At 33.4% G+C, this 22,651-nt stretch overlaps 2 protein-coding genes across 2 annotated transcripts; both read right to left on the bottom strand.

The window, feature by feature from the left end:
* Positions 1-2,207: 2,207 nt before the first annotated feature.
* LOC128551864 (receptor-type tyrosine-protein phosphatase epsilon-like) lies at positions 2,208-11,266 on the bottom strand. The gene is made up of 9 exons (XM_053532790.1): positions 11,139-11,266; positions 7,615-7,764; positions 6,854-6,938; positions 6,149-6,222; positions 5,760-5,897; positions 5,364-5,486; positions 4,184-4,344; positions 3,796-3,934; positions 2,208-2,691 (listed from the first exon to the last, which is right to left on the bottom strand). The coding sequence occupies exons 1-9, from the start codon at positions 11,151-11,153 to the stop codon at positions 2,620-2,622; spliced, it is 957 nt and encodes a 318-aa protein (XP_053388765.1). The 5' UTR covers positions 11,154-11,266; the 3' UTR covers positions 2,208-2,619.
* LOC128551863 (receptor-type tyrosine-protein phosphatase epsilon-like) lies at positions 11,237-21,876 on the bottom strand. Its single transcript, XM_053532789.1, has 10 exons — positions 21,748-21,876; positions 17,822-17,940; positions 17,500-17,651; positions 16,986-17,073; positions 15,467-15,552; positions 15,110-15,146; positions 14,759-14,856; positions 14,356-14,484; positions 12,775-12,926; positions 11,237-11,291 (listed from the first exon to the last, which is right to left on the bottom strand). The coding sequence occupies exons 3-10, from the start codon at positions 17,629-17,631 to the stop codon at positions 11,237-11,239; spliced, it is 777 nt and encodes a 258-aa protein (XP_053388764.1). The 5' UTR covers positions 17,632-17,651; positions 17,822-17,940; positions 21,748-21,876.
* Between the last annotated feature and the right edge of the window lie 775 nt (positions 21,877-22,651).

The raw sequence follows: 22,651 nt of genomic DNA, 5'->3' as shown, positions 1-22,651 counted from the left end.
AAGGGTAGTCAGAGAATTGTTTTGACGTGACAATACAGTTCAAACTGAAAGCATATTTTTACTAATATGCTCTTGACGATGAAAAATATATCTTAACTATCCAATATCAAAATAAATACGCGCAAGTTGTCTTGATGCTTTGGCATTTTAAAAAGGTATTATTACGTTTATGTCATAAGACCGGGGACCCGACTAATAGACAATATCAATCCAGTCTTAGTGTTAAAATATCAATACCCAAAGATAATAACAAGATAAAGAATAAAAAAGTTTCATTGAATTGAATAAATACTTTTTCTTGTGTTTACATTTTTCAAATTCAGCAACTCTTTTATTAGAAAACTTTTATCTTTTTAGAAAATTTCCAGTGCAAGGTCTGTCTCATGGTTATATTAACACAGAGTGACATGTCTGAGCCATCGTATTTTGTATATATATATATAAATCTAAAAGTCTGTACTGGAGCAAGTAAATTGTAAAGAAAAAATAAATATCATTACATGGATCACTTAATATTTGCCAACTGGTTTCGTTTATTTACTTACCCTGGTATACATAAAGGAAACTTCTTATCATGACTGTGTTTTCTTTGATTTACAACAAATCTAAAACAATTATTATTATGTATGCCCTCAAATGCTTTTGGAATTATATAAAGTAACTCCGCATATAGGGAAAGATTTATTACACAAGAAGAGAGGAAAATATGTTTAACAGCAGTAATAACAAAATATCTAAAAAAAAAGTCACTTAACATAGAGTAGTAATATAACGTAATATAACATGTGTATGAAAACAAGTAAATTGAAGGTTTTCCTCATACAAGTCCATTTCTGATTAAGGTCCCGTATAAACAAGAGACTGAATAATATGTTTGAATAGCAGGTGTCTAATCTTTTAGAAAGTTAGAGAAAAAGGTATGCACAGAATATTTAAGAAATAAAATATAAGAGACACGTGCTTTAAGTGATTTTAATGTTCGTTCAGGGTAATTTATTTCACGAGGGCATGGTTCGAGTGAATTATTTCGTAAGATATAACCAATTAAGTAAATTAAAACCGTTTCTGAATATATTATTTTGATTTTAATACTTTTATTAGTAAGTCAAATAAAATATTATACACTTGACGTGTCGTCACCGCCATCGTGTTTTATTAAAAAACAAACATAATTTGTTACATCAGCAATTAATCAAAATGTAAATCATTGACAACTAACATCTGGTACTAGAAGAATACAAAATTACATAAATAAAAAACTCCAGTTATCAAAGAAGTAACAGTAGCAAATGTGTCTTTAGGTAATTAGATGTTAGACATAAAAATGCATAAGAAACAACTATCTTCCACGCATTTCAGATATAAGCATTCGTCTGCTCTCAAACGATGTGTCTACGTTAGTTTTGCAAGTGTCAGAACAAGAGGGGTCATTAATTTGATTTACATATACTATTTGAATAATGTTTGTTTGTTTGTTTGTTTGTTTTGGGTTTAGCGCCGTTTTTCAACAGTATTTCAGAATAATGTAGTATTTGAATAATGAAAATTGCTATAAATTGATACTTTCTTAAAGCAAGAGCACTTTTCCGTCAAGAGTAATGTTATTTTACAATAAATAACTAGGAGAATCGCACGATTTGATAATGAATTTCAATTCGACTGAACATACTCGTTTGAACATACATATTACTGAAAGTTTTACTATTTCAGTTTTAGTGCACATGGTTTAAAGGTTATGGTTCCATATGGACATTTTTCAAATATGTTTCGAAATTTGGCAAAAAGATTACTTAAACAATGTCATATTGCAATTAATGATAAAAGATACCTGAAGTAAAAAGAAATGTCATCAAAATGTGCCCGAATGGTTACGTTAGAAGCTGTCACTGAAAGATGAAAGATTTGTTCGACCTAAATTATTTCTTTCTTCACAATTAATCATTTTGACACAGCTTGTTAAATATTACACCAGTGTTTACGACAAATCCGTAAAATTTAAATCATGAAGAGGTACATCTGCTAAAAGAAAGAAATATTTCCCGAAGCAAGTAAAATCAATTGAAATAGAAACGTAATTCGTTGCAAGTAATATCGTGCACGTGATACTGGCTCACTTAAAAATACGAAACGTATTATTGTACGTTGTTACAAACATACTAAGAAACGATGCACATCAGCAGTAACCTAATATTATGCATACTATTTATCATGACCACTGAACAGTAACCTTCAAATCATACTTCATACTAAAAAAGTAACTACTAAGGAAGACGGACCTCGTGAAACAGGTATATGATGGTCATCTTTAAGAACTCGTTTGATTAGATAAATCATCCATTTACACATTTCATTTTATCTCACTTATCCGCATATCTCCAACGATAATACTAAAACTGTCTATTTGAAATAATAAAAAGTAAAAAAGTAAACCCATACCAAACTCTGATTAAATATATCTAATATATCTAACAATTTAATTGTTTCTTCCGAACTAAAGAACTACCTACAAGCAAACTGAAATGACCATAAAATTGTTACATGTTTGAAACATGATTGTATGTATACAAATGCGACATTGTTTATACGTAGTCATTTTTATAGCACATATCACTGAGATATTCACAGGTTTTGGTAGAGTTCCGACATCTGGATGTGAGCCATAATCAGATCGAAACAGTACTTGTATTGTTCCTAAAATTAAAATCAAACAGCAAATTAAAAATGCACAAAGACCGTAGGTCGTACTACAGTTACGAAAAGCTCTTATGTAGAAATCCCTTAACGTCAAACAAAGAAATGTCTAAGATATCAAGTATATTTAAGGTATCAACAATTTTGGAATAGAAGAAAATATGTACATCAAGGTAATGCATGTTAAGGTAACAAGAGATTGTATTTCACGAAAAAAGTGTCTCCCAATACGTACCATGCATAAATTTATGAACCATAACATCACAAACATATAAACAACTAGAAGTTTGGGGAATGTCAACCAGTGGTTTAGGAGAAGTAGCACAGATCAAAATATTTGACAAATCAAGGGTCACGACTCCGCCTAAAATCATTTAATTAGCACATGACGATAATGTTTACACCTACGCTTCACTCTTATCACTCCCGAGGTTTGTTGAAATTCAGCTTAATTGTATACAGCAAGTCGTGTAAACACTCTTACAAATTATGGGACATAACTCTGCTGAAAATCATTGAAACAAAACATACCGATGACCAGCCTAACTAAGCTTGGCACTAACAACACCTGTAATGTTTAATCTTTGAACCGAGGAATGTCAACAATCTGCATAAAACTACTTAGTATTGATTACAACTGTAAGGTTTTGTGGAAATCTGCCTATGAATATAAGAGAAGTGGCCAAAATATCATATTATTTTATGAACCAAGGGCCTTAACTCCACAGAAAATCATCAAATCAGAATGCACCAACAATAAGCTTGGCAAAGATTACTATATGAAGTTTAGTGTAAATCCTTGTAGTGGTGTTTGAGGAGTTGCGTGGACAAACTTTATGACATACAGACAGATGGACGAACTAACAGACAGACGAACAACACCTCGTCAATATGTCTAATCCACAACTTTAGGGGACATAATAAAACTTGATAAGTTAATAACATGATAAGGTAATAACATAACGTCCTCGTCCATTGTAAAGTCTGTTTATGCACTTTGTTTGTTCAGTTCATATAGCTAATTTAAATTACTGACACGATTACTGGAGGAGATGTGAACGCTTACACCTCAGATATTTAGACAACTGGAGTAAGACAACTTACATAATTGCTGATCAGGTGACTCTGTCTTTTCTTCATAATCTTTACAGACTCCACGATATTGATGTGACCTCCTTCATATTTCATCCTCTGTAACTCATTAAGTAGCACACATACTATACCAGATCTTGAACAACCGTCACTGTAACAAACATGACAAACTCAATTACTAAACTATATCAAGACTTGATGTAACTGTAACGATCGAAATGTCGTCGACTTTGAAGAACACGAATTTTAAGTAGTGAACGACTTTCAACGACGTCTAAAATAAATTAATATGAACCAAGGATATCGAGTGTTACTATTGTTTGAATAACAACATAGTACATACAAGTGCCTTAAATGGCCATAGACTAACCAGTTGACGACATATCTTAAGTTAATTTACCTGCAGTGAATCAGTATGGGTTGAGACTCAGACAAATGTGGCTGCCACTTTTGGACAGATTCTATCATGTCTAGGAGGGACTTTGTGTCACCAGGAACAGTGTACCCACCCTTCCATGCTGTGTGTTCAAACTGCTTTACTGTTGTAAGGTTTTCCTCTTCCTGAAAAATATTGAAAACTAGTACTGTATACTGTATTACATAATAAACATATGTTGATTAAATATAAATCTAAAACAGTGAAGCATGAAGATGTCCTGTTTAAAGTGGTCATTCGTCGAACAGTCCGCCCTCTTAGCTTATTAGGAAGAGCGCAGATCTACGGATCTCGGGGTTGTGAGTTCGAGCCCTGGACGAGGCATATGTTCTTCGTGACAATTTGATAAAAGACGTGTCTGAAATCATTCGTCCCCTACCTCGAATTTTCATGTAAGGAAGTTGGCAGTTACTTGCGGAAAACAGGTTTGTACCGGTACAGAAATCCAGGAACACTGGTTAGGTTAACTGCCCGTTACATAACTGAAATGCAGTTGAAAAACGGCGTTATTACTCAAAAAAAAAAAAAAAAAAAAAAAAAAAAACATTCGTCGAACGTCTCCGCCAGGGCTGGATTGGTAAGTAATATCTATTTCCAGCCAAGGTGAATATTTACATGAAACCCTCTGTTGGGTTATGAGGGCATATATATACACTTTGTAATGTGCTTAACAATCACGAAAAAACTACATAACTGTTTAAATAACACAGAATAAATGTAAAGTGATTAATCTGCTAGAAATGAAAGACGTCATAATGCTGATCATGTGCCGGCAATATATCGATAGACGCTGTAAGTATCTCATAAAGCCATCATCATTTCGTTACTATATCAGTAGGATAGGAATAAAACCGTATTTTAACAATAACGTTCAAGTTATCCGTTCAACAAAACACACTACACACAAGCATACATAAAACAGAATTAGAGTAGTATATGTTTAATGTAACACTAATTATACCTGCTCAGTCAGACAATAAGCATGTGGATATGGACGTTATCTAAAACGATACATGTTCCCATACAACATTTAGGTAAACACTAGTTGGTTTATAGCCATAATGTGCTGTATATATATGTTTGTTGTTGTGTATGTTTAATTGTATTTTAAACTGATTATTTAAACTTTGAAACTCAGCTTTACCTCTCTAGCACTTTCTTTGAAAGTAAAAGTCCTTTCTGTGTAGCCTTTCCTGATCTTTTCCTCAATTTTGTTGACGCTGAATCTATTTTCGCTGTTTGCACTCGATCCTAGCTCACAACTAGACTGTAATAAAAATTGAAACACAAGTACAATTTAGCTCAGTTTAGTTTTCAATTTAGATCTCACATGTGTTCTATATTTCTGATGACTGCTTTAAACAATTCTCGTACAGTGGTATGTTAATCGTTGTGAGTACATGTTTATATGCTCATGTCAAACAATTTTTTTTTTGAGTTAATATCTACAGAATCCAAACACTAACTCAAAGTTTTTCATTCGACAAATGTGTTACCAGTTACATACGCAAAAGCCTTAGGAAACATAAGCACAAGTTACCCGGTAACATGTAGTTGATGGCTCTGTCAGCATTATGATTGTTTTGATGTTGCTGTCGTCAACTAGTGACCAGAACTCTTCCATTGTACCTTTATCCGGGGACATCGACACCAAGAATGTACTCTTTTCCTTGTAATTCTTGAATAGTTAAATATAAGCATTACATTACCATTTTACCGGTAAGATAATAAAACATCCCGATTACCGTAAAACCAATTGGCAAGAACTACGCTCAGTCTAGCAGTGTTGTATTTGATTTAAATAATTCATGTTCTATGCGAATTAAACTGAGTAAAACAAAGAACAAAGTAATATCTCTTTATATCACAGAAAATTACAAATAATGAAAGTCTATTTGGAATTCATGAAACGATTTCGTTATAACTTACGGGGATGTATATGGCACTCAACTGTTGCACAAATTTGGATCCTCTGTTCATAAGTTTTGGTCTGTATGCATCACCTGTACATATATTGCTATTATGTAATTTCCTATACGTACCCAAGATACTTCTCCACCAAAGGTTTGGTTGGGAGAAACAGGTACGATAGAAAATGACATAAACAGCGGATATTACACGAATCTATTCAACGAGTTGAACAAAAAAATAAAATGCTAGGGTCTGCAAATTCAATGTTGAAAAACACAACGGCAATATTCATTTATAACATGAAAGTTGTTTTCTGCCGAAATGAAATTCTTTCATTTTTGGTCTATGTCAGACCAAATCATTTCGGACAACGTCTTCAATGTCTATGCTTGATATACAAGTCAAAAATCTGATCTTAAAGTTTACAAGTTATGGTTCATTTCAGGTAGTCGACCCATAATTATGGCAATTTACAGTCTCCGTACGATTTCGTATTCTCGTCTGCTATTTCCACATGCTTCGCAGAAAATGTACTTGGACGGTCATTACGGGTTCACTACAAAGTATGAGGGATCGAGACTCTGTTTAGAACACTAGATGAAAAACATTTAGAGCACTTGCTTACTTGATACCAAGCTTAATATATGTGATAACTACATGTTTTATAATTGTTTTGTCTGAACGCAAAGCTATTATAATACTGACGTAAAATGAACATCATACTTTCAGACAGCAGCGTCTCAATATTGGAATATTCTGGACTCTCCGCAACATCAGACGAGGCGTTCGCCATACTCTTCTCAATAAGCTGTCGTTAAAAAAATTACGCCTATAGTTAATTTTAATAATGTAAATATCATATAACAAGGAAGTTGTACTAAGCCGCAGTCCTAATGGCCGCCTTTGTTAATATAGCAAAATGACCTGACGAAATTTGATAAAGGGTCACAGAAGAAACATGGCTGTGAAACCTTATTAAAACCAGATTAATGGTTTCATAAAAGAAGAATTTCGAAGTTTCCGCTATAGTCAAATAATGAAAAATAGCCTAGCCCCTTGCCAGCCATGTATGTTTGCTAACCAAAATAATAGAAGGTGGACAGTTACCCAAGGAATACTACTGTAGAATTATTTTGAAATCATGCAAACAGTTTCTATGCAGAAGATCTTAAATTCAAGTTTTACATTGTCGTTGACATTGCAACCAGAACTGTGCACAGATGACAACGATTTTGAAGGAATCAGAAAGAGAACCACCTAACAAACGTACATGCGGTGTTAAGTTGAAACTCGCTGGGTGGTGTAATAAAGAAATATCCTTTGAATAATTTGCATTGTAGACGACGTACGGACGACGGACATCTAACAATCCTTTTCAAGTGAGCTTTTATCTTTTGTAGAATTGGTTGAACACTAAATATCTATCAAGGAAACCGCATGTATTAAGTAAACAAATAGTTATATTATAACAATTTATATATTACCTCGAACTGTACTTGTAATCTTGTTCTGGTATCTCCCTTTTCTTTCTGTAACATAAATACAAGCATTTCTTCGAACTGCTTTGCCCATACGATATGTGTACCAAACAAAAGGGCGTCAGCGACTGCTTCATGCACGTATACGTACTGCTCCTATAAAAAGATGACAAATACTTAAGTATCATGTCGATGATAATATCTTAACAAAGACGCCGTAAAACGTTAAGGTTACGAAGTAGGCCTTGAGTAACAAAAATCAAACAACACCAAATCATAGAAAGAAAGAGTTTTTTTGACATTAAAACTGAACAGTATGTAAAACATGTACATGTATATTACTTGACGAAACAAGTGTCAGTATACTGACATAAACATTGAACTCCAGAAAAGGACTGCCTAAAGGGGCTCCACTTCCGGACAGTTAAACGCCTTTAAAAACACACCATTTTCAAAAATCAGTTACACATGTTCGTTTTGATGCATTTGCAATAGCGTGTGAGTGGTGAAATTTCGCATAACAAGGTCAGTTTTCAGCAATTGTTGTCTTTATTTCTTTAAAAATGGTATTCATTTTCAAAGGGAGACAGTTTTTCGGAAAAAAACGAGGAAGAATATTCAACAGGGAAAGCCACGTTAAAAAACGCAGCCTTCCCAAAGACACACACGAACAACTCTCGCACACCACACACAAAAATGAACACAAAAGGACAAAACAAATACAAGAACACAGTGGGGCACCGCCTTGCAACGGTCAGTGGCAAAGCCACCACTGGGGAGTTTAAACCGGTTTATGGTGCACCTTACCTCACTGTTACCCCCACCATGTTCCAAAGTCACAAGACAGTGTAAATAAAAGTAATCCCCGCCAGATGAAACCCTAACATACGTAAAGGCAACAGAAGGTATACATGTAATGTAAAACACAAAGATGTCCTTGTAGATATAATATAATAATGCAATCCTTAAGAACTTAAAACGCATGTACTCAATGCCTTTGCAGAAGACAGAGCAACAAGGCCCAGGGAAACACCCTTAAGGGCCCGACGAAACAGGCCAGAAGACGGAAATCAAAATAGCTCAGTCCTGGTGGGATTGAAGAACTACTAATCATAAAGTCCTCCACCTGATCCGTCAGACACAATCAAAGAGGAAAGCGTAGCGTCCAACTGTAAAAGGGTTGAACACCAAACATGCAGTGTGTCTCAAATACTTTAAGTACAAATGGCATTCATTTTCAATGGGAGACAACTTTTTCCGATTATTTTAAGTACAGATGGCATTCATTTTAAAGGGAGACAACTTTTCCCGATCATTTTAAGTATTCGTCGAGAAACAGTGTAACAAAACGAACAAGTGTAAAGTTCTTTGAAATGGTGTGTTTTTAAAGGCGTTTGACTGTCCGGAAGTGGGGCCCCTATAAGCAGTCATTTTCTGGAATTCAAAATTTAAATCAGTATACTGACACTTGTTTCGTAAAGTAATATACATGTTTTACATGCAGTTCAATTTTCATGTCAAACAACTCTTTCTTTCTATGATCTGGTGCTGTTTGATTTTTGTTTCTCAAGGCCTACTTCTTAACTTTAACATTATAACAGTTTGATACGAAAAGAGCAAAAGGTCACACTTATATAAAGCTTTGTTTAATTATATTTTATTGCTTTCTTCATACGTAAATACACATTTAATAATTACATAAATTGATGTTTTTCAAATCATATATAAATGCAAAAGGGTCGGGACACAAATTAACAATATTAGAGGGTTAAATAAGTTACGTATCTTACTGATGTAGCAAAGTCAAGTTTCATACGTTTATTTTAATTTATGAAATAATCTGATTATTATATTTGTATGTATTTGTCCTTAAAGCAATCGTATTAGTACCCCGTAATCCGTTGTATCATGCCTGTACTCCGTGTTTGTCTTATCGTGTCCAATCATGTGTCCATTCGCTCATATGAACTTGTTTTGTAAGATTATAAAGATATATTAAGAACTTATTGGCGTAAAGTTAATTTGCATTGTCCTCTAGATCTATACATCATTCTTTAGAATCATTTATGAGTGAACACAAGTTCCTCTAGAACTATCTTTTAGTAAACTGTCTTTACATTTGGACATCTTCCTTTCATAAATATTTAAGTGTACCATTTATAAACGTATCTGATACTTATCTTATTTTTGGCATTTTGTACAAATAAAAACAAGGCAGTCTGAAAAACAACTATATCCCCCGCCGCTGTCATGGAAAGTGAAAGGGTTGATGGTATTGGGCGGAAGCACTAACTTTGTTAAGTATGTTTTATAGTCCATGTATGAGGAAATCAATGAATTTGAAAATATTTCAAGGGGCTTAGGAGATATAGAGCAGACACAAAATGGCATGCTCATACATTTGACCTTGAGTTGTGGCCTTGACCTTGAGTCAACATGGCAGACATATACGTTCAGTACATCGTCTTAATGAGGTGATCGTTTGACTCAAGTTTCATGAACAGCCTTCCAAGGGTTTAGGAGATACAGAGCAGACACAAAATGGAAGGCTCAAACATTTGACTTTAAGTTGTGCCCTTGACTTTATGCCAATATAACAAACTCAGAAGTTCTATATATTGCCTTGATGAGGTGATCATTTGACTCAAGTATCATGAAAATCCTTCAAGGGGTTTAGCAGATACAGAGCGGACACGAAATGGAAGGCTCAAACATTTGACCTTGGGTTGTCACCTTGACCTTGAGCCAACATGGCCGACTTATAAGTTTTGCACATTGTCTTGATGTGGTGATCATTTGACCAAAGTTTCATGAAAATCTTTAAATGGGTTTAGGAGATACAGAGCGGACACAGAATGGAATGCTTAAAGCTTTGACCTTGCGTTTTGGCCTTGCCCTTGAGCACACATGCCCGACTCTTAAGTTATGCCCATTGTCTTGAAGAGGTGATTATTTGATCAAAGTTTTATTAAAATCCTTCCAGGGGTTTACGAGATACAGAGCGGGCATAAAATGTTGCGGACAGACGGAAGGACGTACGGAGTCCATTCCTATACCCTCCACCACTAGTGGCTGTGGATTGATAACCGCTAGAGATGTATTTAGTGAAATATATGTATTTTCACCTTTGATATTATTGTATTACAATTCGTAATGTTTCATGTCCTTAATTTTACTTTTTTCTGTTTTCTTTGTATGTACTATACTGGTATGCTATCCAATAAATGGAATATTCGTTAATACGAAAACTGACACTCCAAAGTGATATACGTACAACAATGTACAATATACAAAGCAGATACGATTTTACATTATATCGACGTATGCTGTTTCATACAAAAGCAGAAAATGTGGAAACTCTTCCGATCATGTGACCATATCCTTCTGTGAATACAGGAACAGAAGAACATATAATTTGCAAATCCATAAAACAGACTATATTGAACAAAGACCATATTCATACTGACATCTTAGTAATTTTTATGAGTAACAGCTCTCTTGATATAAATCGTACATAACTCTAGACTTACTCTAGTCTGAACCATGTTTACTCGTTGTCGTCTTAAAGTTTGCACAGTTTGTAGCGGTCGCACACAACCTTCTTTTATTGCCTGACTCACCAAGTTGTCTAGGGCAATAAAGGTCCCTGTTCTTCCAACTCCAGCACTTGAAAAAATATACAGCTAATTAAAAAAATACTTCAGGAATATGAATATGTGTGCATTAAGTAGATCTCATTTTCTAAGATCCTACCAATAAACGTATGTACTGGCGAAGCAAATGCAACTTTCATGTTACTTCGATAAAATGCAGTTTAATGACGTAGGTTACAGCCGCCGCATTAATTTGTGTTAGTATTCCATGTAGATATGAATAACATATAGATCTGTGCAAAAGCTGCGACCAGGAAGTACTACGCCTAGAAATATAAATTCATGAACCAGTCACATTTTTAGGACTGTCTTAGCTGGAAGGCACATTGTGTTGTTGCCACGCAGCAAAACTGTACAATGATACCTAAACAGTAGCTTACGAACTATTGGGTAATGGACCAAACTATGTTTCCTGGCAAAATATGATACTGTATTCAGGTTTTGAAAAAAAAAAAAACTTGCAGTGGCGCAGTAATCTGTTTCGGAATGTAAACATTCTGAAGCACAACGGTTCAAACCTTAGTGGCTGTCATTTGTTTTATTGTAATGAGAAAAGAGAGAAAAGAGAACCATTTGATCAACGTGATTTAAGTCACCATTAATTTGGAGCAGATTGAAATTGTTTGGCCACTTTTACATTAAAAATGATTGGCATTTCTCAATTAAACTTCTGGTTAGATCCGATCCATTATTGTACTTTGAGAAATAAAGCATTGGCACTTTGTAAACGTACTAATCATCATTAGATAAGTGATATAGCCAGGACAAGAACGAGAACTCTCTGATGCTTTCTGTCATGATTATATCCTTTAATGTACATAGAAAATAACAGCTATAGTTTTAATTTCTGTACACTAAGTCTTGTTTATCACCAGAAGATAAGTAAAGTAGGCGTCTCATGTATGGTAAGGATTATGGCCCGTTTCCTACTAAGAAACTGTTTCAGTAATATCTTTAACTGGCACAATATTCATTTTACAATTTGTTTTAAAACATTATGTACATATTAACTAGAACAAATTTGATTAACATGGTACAGTTCATCAACTATTTAAAGAATTGAATTATAGGTAGAGATAAAATGCTTACAAAAGATTGTATTAACGCATGATATAACTTTGTATTGTTCCAACCCATTTTTTCCGGTTTTAATCAATATATTTTATATGTCTTAATATGTCGTTCCAATCTACTACTGTTAATTTCTTAGCTGCGAATTGTCTTATAGTGTGTATTATTTGCCCATATGTATTGTTAGCTCGAATCCTAATTTCCTTTGCATTTGTTACTTGTATATAAAAAGTAATACAAGTTAAATTTGCCAGTTCTTAAAAAATTAAAACCAATATTACTTGTTGTTTATTCCGTTTTTCCTAATTTGTATTACTTTCGATGAGTGATATTTACTCGTCACCAGATCTTCCTCGTCCTGTAATACCATGTATTACCTTTTTCTTATCTAGTCATTACTTTATGTTTGGTGTAACATGTTGACAGACAAATTTATGTTTACCTGCAGTGGACAACAATTGGCCCTGCCTTTGATGGAGCATTAGTATCCACAGCTCTCCAGAAGTTGACGAGGCACCATGTACTGTCAGGAACATCTTTGTCTGGCCACGACTTGAAATGGAACTGTCGGATTCTCCGGGATGCTTCGCCATTCTTTAAAAGGATTATAATTTTCTTTCATTTACAAACAAAAGACGTGGAAATTCCCCGAAAACCAACTTTTAAAAACATTCTCCTTTTTTAGTAACGTTGACTTGACTTTTAATAGTGGCATTAATCCTAGTAGCCAAAAACAATCCCCTATCCTTTTGTTCCTATTAAGCTACCTACATAAAAATTTCAATTGCAATATGTCATTCCTAACTAGAACCATTGAACGAAAAGTGTTTTTCTATTTTCAATTACAGTGACTACAAATACAATCCAAAGCTAGCTCTTTACAATAAGTTTGCTGTACACTACGTTTGGTGACGGCATATCAATCGTAACTAAAGTTATATACAAGAAACCACCTGTATGGCGATTCCAACAAAACATAATTAGAATATATTTATAGTAAATGTAATCTTAACCTTGACCCAATGGCATCTAAATAAAAAAGATGGAATTTGAACCAAGACCTATCCGTTACACAGCACAAAATGTAGCTTTGGCTATTGCGCCATGGGGGAATTTTCTAAATATGCAATGTAAATCAGTTATACTCAACTGACTCCAAATGCCTTCTCAAAATTGTCTTACTGTAAGCTACCTTTAGACCAAGTTTCATTTCAATATCTCAACCCAAAGCAAAGTTATTGAATGGACAGCATATTTTTATGACGATTACAGCAAAGAAATAAATCTGTTTTAGTAAGTTAGGTATTGACTTTGACCAAATAACATTAAATATGACATTTCTATCAAAAGAAAAACAAATCAGATCTCAGTGGGAAAGTGTGCAAAGTAAATCAGACATACTGAGCTCTAACATGACACAACTGATCCCATATACAATCCAAGCCTTGTTTCATTTCATATCAAGCTACTTTTATGCCAAGTTTAATTTCAGTCCATCAATCGAAGCAATTTATTAAGCGAAAACTTGTTTTTCAATTTTTAGTTACAGTGACCTTGACCTTGACTTCATTGAAACCAAATTCAATTCTAAGCTTCGCCTTACTAGAAGATATCTAAGTCTATGTTTCATTTCACTGTCTCGACCTGCAGACAAGCTATTGAATGGATACCAAATTGTGATGCCGATTCCAGCAAACAATTCAATCTATATTTAGTAACTGTGATCTTGACCTCAACCCAATTGCAATAAAATGACCTTTATATCACATAAACAAAATAGGATCCCAATGGAATATTAACCACGACCCATCCGTTCCACAGCACAAAATGTAACTCTAGACCACTGCGAAACGGTGAAATGTTTTAAGTATGTAAATCAAATCTTGAACCTGACCCTAATGATCCCATATTTAATTCAATCCTTTGTTTATTACAAGCTACTTATATACCAAGTTCATTCAAAACTTAAGTTATCGACACTCTGATACAGTATGATCCTTTGACCATAACTTATAGAACCTACTTTTCTGACTTCAAAATATCTGATGTTATAGTCGAGGTATTTGTCCATTTTCAGGAGTTTTATAACAACGTTGCCATACGTGCACTCATCTTCTTCTTCTTCCTTTGGCCAGTATTGCAAACACTTTGTCTGTAAAACAAAATAAGTTCGTTTACCTAACATAATAATAGACTAGAGTATAATATATATGAAGATAGGTTTTTCGAGGGTGATGCGTTGCGTTTTTGTACTTTTATTTCATATTGTTCTTAGCCCACATGTTCCTATTAGAAATATGAGCTAGTTGATGATTTTTAACAATTGAATGACGCTCTGATGCCAAAATGTAATATGATATTTCATTCCACTATATTAATAACTACAATTAGATATCGTATTCGAGATTTAAGAAAACATTTTTTACCGCCCCCATCTCAATCAGGTTGGTGAGCATAACTATTTTGTCAGACTTCAGCTGCCAAACCATTCTCCAGAAATCGTCAATCATCTGCTTTGTAGGACCTTTGTGATTACAAGTTAGTAATTTAGTTATAGTAATTTATGTATTATTTTGTATTAATTATGAAAGTTAAGAACAGGCTTAGTGATTTTTTTATTTGAAAGACTACAATATGCAGGTATACTACTGTCATTATTTTGTTAGTACATCTAGCTATAGAAATAAATTAGCATGTTACAGTATACATGTGTGCATGTTAGAATCTGCAGACGCAAAGAAAAATAGAAGATGTCATATACTCTCGGAAGATATTACCTTGTGATGCGACAAACTTTTTCACCTTTTCAAAGCCCTGCAATAAACGTTACTTCGGTTAATAAAATTTGCAGTTAATGAACTGCTTTATTGGGTGAATACGAGAACACAGATCTAACAGCAACACATTTAAGACTTAAAAATCTACACCAGTGTATGCATAGATGTGTACATGTTCGACATGTAGACAAATACAAATGCAAAGTAAACCAGTACATAACTAACAAACAAATAAAGAAAGAAAGGCATCGCGACCGTAAGTGGCAAAGATCCGCGCCATTATTACGGTAATCATTTTTGTTACAATTCTAATATCATTTTCTAACAAAAATTAACAATGTTCGCCACAAAACGTACATCTATGTAACAAGCGTTGATATAGTCAGTATGTTTCCCATCTTCTTTATCAAATTCGTCTTCCAACACAACACGAGTATGGTCGTCTGGAAGTATTAGAAAAACAACATCAACGACAAATTGAAAATAAAGCTCGTAAATATCACACAAAAAGTAAAGTTTGTGAAAGGTAAGTTAGCATTTGATTCTGAAACTTGTGCTTAAAACACAATAATGATTGTGACCGTAATAGGCCGACTATATTAACAAACAGAATGTCCGAACCTCAAACTAATTCCAACAAGATTTATTGCTGATTTGAAATCTTTAGTTAAGTATATAATACAGAAAAAAAGTCCTTAAAAGAACTCCAAGCCAAAGTCTGAAAATTAGGTTATATTTAAGGGCAGCTTCCTTTAGTTATAATTTTACAAATTATTGCAAATTTGTTAACAATAAAATCAATTAAACGAAATATTAGTATCATTTCTTTATTGCATGCATGCATTACATAAAAAAGTAGTTCAATAAGCGTAGAAAATTATCGTAATTGCTTATGAAGTTCGAGCAAATATTTATATTATTAAGTACCCCACCCTTCTGCAGTAACATAGTAAATACATTTTTGTTTCATGAATTCCCTATGAATGCTTTTTTTCATGTGTCTGACTTTGAGATACACATGTTTGGTGTTTAAACCTATTAACTCCAATGCCGACAAGTCTGTTTTAGATATAGTATGAATAAATTTGATTACAAATTCTGTATTGAATTTTGACACATATGTTCTGGATTTTGACACACCAACGCTTTATGACAAAGATGGCAAAATACTAAAGTTAGGCTAACAGTACGTGCTAGAGATCTTAAAACATTTTTACTGATACTCAAAGAACACATTTATGCTGTAGTATGGCAGTAGAAGAAGAATACAGCAAATCGTCCGCACTAACGGCCACAATAAGTATAAGATGTAGATGTAACTTCAGAATTCTTGCGGCAATATCTCAAAAATGTGCTTCGATAACTTCGAGGACTTTTTCATGTTTCATTTCCTTGCATACTACTTATTCCATACCAAAAGGTTTATGTTGGAATCAGTTCAACCCCAAAATTGAAAATAACCAGCCTATAATTACTTTACCGCGATATGGACAGTATAGTCCTTGAAAATACAAATAAGTTTACAATTTTGATAAAGTTAACTGTTGTTACTTCCAGGAACAAATACTTTCTAATATTAAATGTCAACCAACTTTCCTCGATATCAAAGTACAATTTCATACTGAAATTTGTTAATATTAGTTTCTTTCTATTCTCGTTTTTATCTTGTAAAAACAACCAAACGTATTGTGAATGTATTTGATACAAACTCATTATATAACTATTTCATAGGCTTAATTTCGTTGAAAAATGATACCATTGCAATATTATACGCAATATTTATCTGATTGGAAGTAATTCGGGAGCGGAGATAAATAGCTCTAGACTAAGGACGACAAATCATCAATAAAATCGTCTAGATAAAGTTAAAACTCACATGCATACATATCCCTGTACCGGTTCTTTCCTTTGTTTGCAATGTTATCGGCTGACTGATATGAATGCACGAGACCTTGTGGTAACGTCTATTATGTATGCAAAAGGCATGTTAATATGTTTATGCGATTGCAAATTAATTCATGCTTACCAGCAAAATGGTTTATTATAACATCACACCTTTACAGATTAAATTAGAAAAGCTGTTCTTATACGAAGGAAGTATTTCTAAACATACTGATTAGGAGTATCAGAAAGATATATGTATAGATCAATTCATTATAATACATCTGTAATGCCCTTCTCGTTGATGCTTACATACAAAACATTGACAAATAGCAACTGTTATAGTAAAACAAATCCTTAGAACACTGTCACAAATACAACACATAGAGACACAGACAAAGGCAAAGATAAAGAGAATAACGTCTTATAAATAGTCGAAAATCTGTTACTCGCAGATATCTAAGTACATTATTAGATAATATCAAAATTGACAGTGTTTAAGAGGATACCTTGAATTCCGCAAACATCTTTTCACAGTTGTTTTCCATTTTCTCATGAATATAGTCCCACAGTTCATGAACCCTGATTCCCATAAACTGTTCACCGAAACTGTAGTAGTCACTGCCTCCTGGTGCACACATATTTGTTTCTTCTTCTTCTGCTAGAAGAATATACTGGGTATGGACTTCTTACTTCATATCAAAATTACTCTAGAACGATTTTGTTTTATATAAACAAAACATACTTTAATGTACTAGATCGATAATAACATAAATAGCTTAAAAATCCTAGAGAAAATACTTTTTAGTATATTTTGAAATACATAAGTACCTTCGTACGACCTGTTTACATGAGCATGTGTGTTTGACCTTTGCTGTGTATTTGAATTCTCTTTAAGAGCTCTGTCTAAGTGTGAGAATTGGTTTTGTGTACCAGAATCCTTTCTTGTACTGCAATACAAAAGCAGCATTCAAATGCAAAATGTACAGTGAATTCAACACCAATACATGGGAAGACAGACTGATTTAACATATATTTTAGACAAAATACATCCGACATTCAAGTTCCTATAAAAGAAAAGCAATGAAAATGCATGACTATAAAAACATGACGGAAGAATTGGCAGTATTTAGTCAGTAAAATATAAGTCTGCATATTCTATTAATATACATCTAGTTGATATGCTGTTTCTGTATTTTAGGATGTCTTGGATCAGGCGAATTTCTTTAACTATGTTCCGTTGCATTTATTTCAAAAGTCTTTTCATTCCTCTCAGAAATCAATGAAAAGGGTTAGAATATATAGTATTAGAATCTAACAGACAAAAACACTTAACAAATAAAATTGTTTTTCCAACATTTGTCTCATTTATCGTTAACTTCAAATATTCATGAAATGTAGAAATCAAAGAAAATCCTCTATTTGCACTTCAAATAACATATCTGTTACAGATGTCATAGAAAATAACGGGCACGCCTGACTTTATTATTTGAATTGCAAGTAAAACTGGTACTGTATTGCCATAAATAAAACATTCTATAGTATCCTTTAAGTAGTTACTTAAACATACAAGTCTTACATTTTTTCCAGAAGGTCTAAGACAAATTTACAGAAAATATATCAATCAGGCATAAAGAAAAAATATGTGTTGACATTGGTCCTGAAATAGTGAAAAAGTCGTGTGGTTCAAAGTATGAATAAAAGATGATAATATTTCAAGTGTTTTATCATAAACTGTGCATACCATAAATGTTTAACACGCTGATTGCTCAAGATACTGCGTATTTTAATGAACACATCTGTTGTTCTCGATGACGGAGAAGATATAATTCGTTTGTGAAATTTCGAATATATAATGATTTTGTTTTTTAAATCATGAACTTGGTATTCATTTTTCAATTATTTCACTTGCATTTTGTGCTTGTGCTTTGCATCATTAATTACCAATTTCATGATTTTTGTATAGTTTTTATTGTGGCCTTGTAAAGTTTGACTGAGCACAGTCTGATTGTTGGCAAAACGTTTGCAATAGATATAAATGAAAACTCGTTTTAAAACACACTTAAAATGACTTAAACGATGGTTTATTGTGTTTAACATTGAACCGACACAATTTAGGTCATATGGCGACTTATCAATTTTATGTTGAGGAAGACCCAGGTGACCCTCCTTGCATTATTTCATCACGTGTGAGCACCTGGGTAGAACTACCGACCTTCCGTAAGCCAGCTGAATAGCTTCCTCACATGAAGAATTCAACACCCCGAGTGAGACTGCTGTCGGCGACAATTACCACTCGACCGTGGAGGCCTTCATGCTCCACGAAATTAATGTAGCATAAAGGGCTTTTCAGTCACGGAGGCTGTGTTAAGGAGAGAATAGTGTTTTTTTACACTGCACTCCATCTCACTGATATCTATAAATATGTAATGTACTAAGTCAATACCTTTTAAAGTATTCGAGTTATGATCCGGACAATATCTCAAAAAGGGATATGTCAAAAATAGGACAACCCAGAGTTATGATTCCTAGTCAATGCATTTTCATTTTATGATTTCTATCACTGTATAGAGTTACATCTTGGTTCTTCGATACTTGCTGAGTTATTCCACGGACATGAAGTGTGAAGGACGGATGGACGAAGAAGGTGGCGACCATATGCTCCTCACCCTCTAGGAGTGCATAAAAGTGGTTTTGCAATACAATATATTGAAATATACCATTTTCTTTAAGTACTGTATCCATCACATATCAGTACAAAGCGAAACTCATCTTTAATGTCACCATTTTTATTCACCTGATAAACTATTTAGTAACATTCTGTAAGATTTCGGCTAAGTTTACGTTACGGCTGCTTAATTTGTGTTTGTTGAGGGTTTGAAAGATATTTTTACCAATATCACACTCATTACGATTTTGAATATTATTTCAACTTAAAAGTTTATAAACAGTGTTTCCATTCGTTGACACAACCACAAAACAAGAGGGCCAAGATGGCCCTAGGTCGCTCACCTTAGAAACACACCATAATACACCATAACGGTGTAAACATGTTTGACATAGTGATTTCCTGGAAATGAATATTCTGACCAATTATCATTAAAATTGGAGCGTATTTTCTTTTATTTGACCTAGTGATCTAGTTCTTGACCCCAGATGACTCATATTCGAATTTGACCTAGTTTTCATCAAGGGTTTTATTCTGACATAATTTCATGAAGATCAATTAAAAAATACAGCTTCTATCACATACACAAGGTTTTCCTTTGATTTGACCTAGTGACCTACTTTTTGACCCCAGATGACTCATATTCGAATTTGACCTAGATTTCACCAAGGCAATCATTCGGACTTACTTTCAGGAAGATTAATTGAAAAAAAAACAGCCTCTATCGCATACACAAGGTTTTTATTTGATTTGACCTAGTGTCCTACTTTTTGTCCCCAGATGACCCTTATTCAAACTTGACCTAGATTTCATCAAGGCAATCATTCTGACCAAATTTTATGAAGATAAATTAAAAAATACAGCCTCTATTGCATACACAAGGTTTTTCATTGATTTGACCTAGTGACCTAGTTTTTAAACCCAGATATCCCATTTTCAAATCGGCCTAGATTTCATCAAGGTTATCAAACTGACCAAATTTCATGAAGATCAGTTGAAAAATACAGCCTGTATCGCATACACAAGCTGAATGTTGACAGACGACAAACAGACGACAGACAGACAGACAGACAGAAGCCGGACATCGACAAAGGTGAGCAAAAAATCAAACAGTTTGCGCTGAAAATGATGCATACGATTCTGACAGTACCTCCTGATTTTTCTATTTTTTCAAAGATTTTAAAAAGAATATGAAATACAAGATAGCTAAAACATAAACGTATTACGACTGCTTTACACAGGCACATCAACTGTAATGAAGTTTAGGTGCGGCGACAGTTAAAAAGAAACCCATACATGGATTCAGTATTGTTTCATATTTTTGTATCAATATTTGTTTCAATATCTATATACATTTTAAATTACGCTGAAGCCGAAACTAGAGGGAGTGAGTTATTTCTCATGATCAGACTCAGTCAAACCGAGTCTGCTATTATTTGGCTGGGTTGCATTCTATGTTTCCAAAATATCTTCTTAAAGATTTTATATTATAATAAACCCTTACTGTCAATTCACTATACCTTCTATGACTTATGTCGTTTGCTGTTATATATTGCTTTTGTAAATTAAAGTACTGGTTATTTGTCAACGATAAACAATGCTACTTTAAATTTATTTGACTCCATTGTAACAGTTACGAAATATTTACTTGTTTCTTTGCAAGCAAACATTTAATAATACACAAGTTTGTATGTTGAGTCTGTTTTGAATAGTTTGAAGAGTTTTCTTTCAGTTAAGTTGTCATGTGGGGGACTTATCCTAGTTTTACAAATTCATTTGACAGACTATACCAGCATGAGTTATACTATTGCGAGACGCAATAGCTGTTGTTTAAAACATTTTTGGGAAAACATCGTTATCACAGTTTTACTATCATTTTCATTGAGATTAATGGATATGCATTGTTGTTTGTACTTTTTATGCAAAAACACTCTATTAACGACATGGGATGAGGTGTACGTTTGAAATCGATTTGACTTTGTACAATTTGCAACACATTGTCCTTCATACCCTTTGTAATTCCACAAGACTGTCCAGTTTAATTCAATTCTTTTCGGCACATTTATACTATAAATTAAGGAATACTTACAAATGTTTCCTTTTATATATGATGAATCCTATGACAACGCCTAAGGCTACAAGCACCACCGCTGATGACACCCCACCAGCAACCGCTGCCGTTGAGTCCTGATTTTGTTTCAAACTTTGTACTGCAGAAATATTTGCATTGAAAGTATCATGCAAAGAATATTGAACAAATATTTATATCGTATTGATTTTGAATTATTCATGCATTTATATATATCAGAAGATTCGCTAATTTGACATATTTGCGTTTTAAAAAGTTGCGTACTTCGAAAATATGTAAGACCACAAGACAACTGCATGTATAAACTCATTTATTATATATTTAAAGACGAAGAAATAAAAGCCAAAGATTCACATGGTTGATACACATTTGAACTGCAAATTATTTAAAATTTTGTTTAAAACACGAAATCAGAACTTTTATTTAGCAAACATATGTTCAAAGTACCAAGTCTGATTTGGAACAATGAATAGCAAAAACGGAAACATTTTCTCAAATCATCCTTTTAAAACTAATTTAAATGTTATAATGATCTAATTAAGGAAATGAATACAACATTAATAAATTTATTATAAAATAATTCTGTACAGTTATTTCTTATTCTGTGCTTTCCATAATTGTTTTGTTTCTGATCACTATCCATTTTCTTATGTTTCCTACAGAACGCGAGTATATAAAAATGGCTTTTTTTTTAACAAAATGGAATCTACTTAAAAACAGACGATAATTCTACTAATAAAAGGACAATAACGACAGTGATTATGCTAGAATATGCTATACACAGCGACTGTCTGCACAAATATCATCATTTCGTTTACATTACTTTCTTCTTATAGAGACTGTTTAATAAGAAAATGCTAAGACCTATTGTTAATGTTTGTGTTAAAGTGTAAGTTGATGAAAA

The sequence above is a fragment of the Mercenaria mercenaria genome, unplaced genomic scaffold, assembly GCF_021730395.1.
Source record: "Mercenaria mercenaria strain notata unplaced genomic scaffold, MADL_Memer_1 contig_1778, whole genome shotgun sequence".
Classification (NCBI taxonomy): Eukaryota; Metazoa; Mollusca; class Bivalvia; order Venerida; family Veneridae; genus Mercenaria; species Mercenaria mercenaria.
Note: the sequence above shows the minus strand (reverse complement) of the source record. Positions and strands in the feature narration are given on the sequence as shown.

Excerpts from the sequence above, each read along its gene's own strand:
- LOC128551863 (XM_053532789.1), bottom strand. The coding sequence starts at position 17,631 with ATGTGTGCACCAGGAGGCAGTGACTACTACAGTTTCGGTGAACAGTTT. Across the intron at positions 17,074-17,499 it reads AGATGTTTGCGGAATTCAAG|ACGTTACCACAAGGTCTCGT; the intron begins GTATCCTCTTAA and ends CATACATAATAG. Across the intron at positions 14,857-15,109 it reads AAAGTTTGTCGCATCACAAG|GTCCTACAAAGCAGATGATT; the intron begins GTAATATCTTCC and ends GTAATCACAAAG.
- LOC128551864 (XM_053532790.1), bottom strand. Across the intron at positions 5,487-5,759 it reads CATCAACTACATGTTACCGG|TCTAGTTGTGAGCTAGGATC; the intron begins GTAACTTGTGCT and ends TTTTTATTACAG. Across the intron at positions 2,692-3,795 it reads GTCACCTGATCAGCAATTAT|GAACAATACAAGTACTGTTT; the intron begins GTAAGTTGTCTT and ends TTTTAATTTTAG.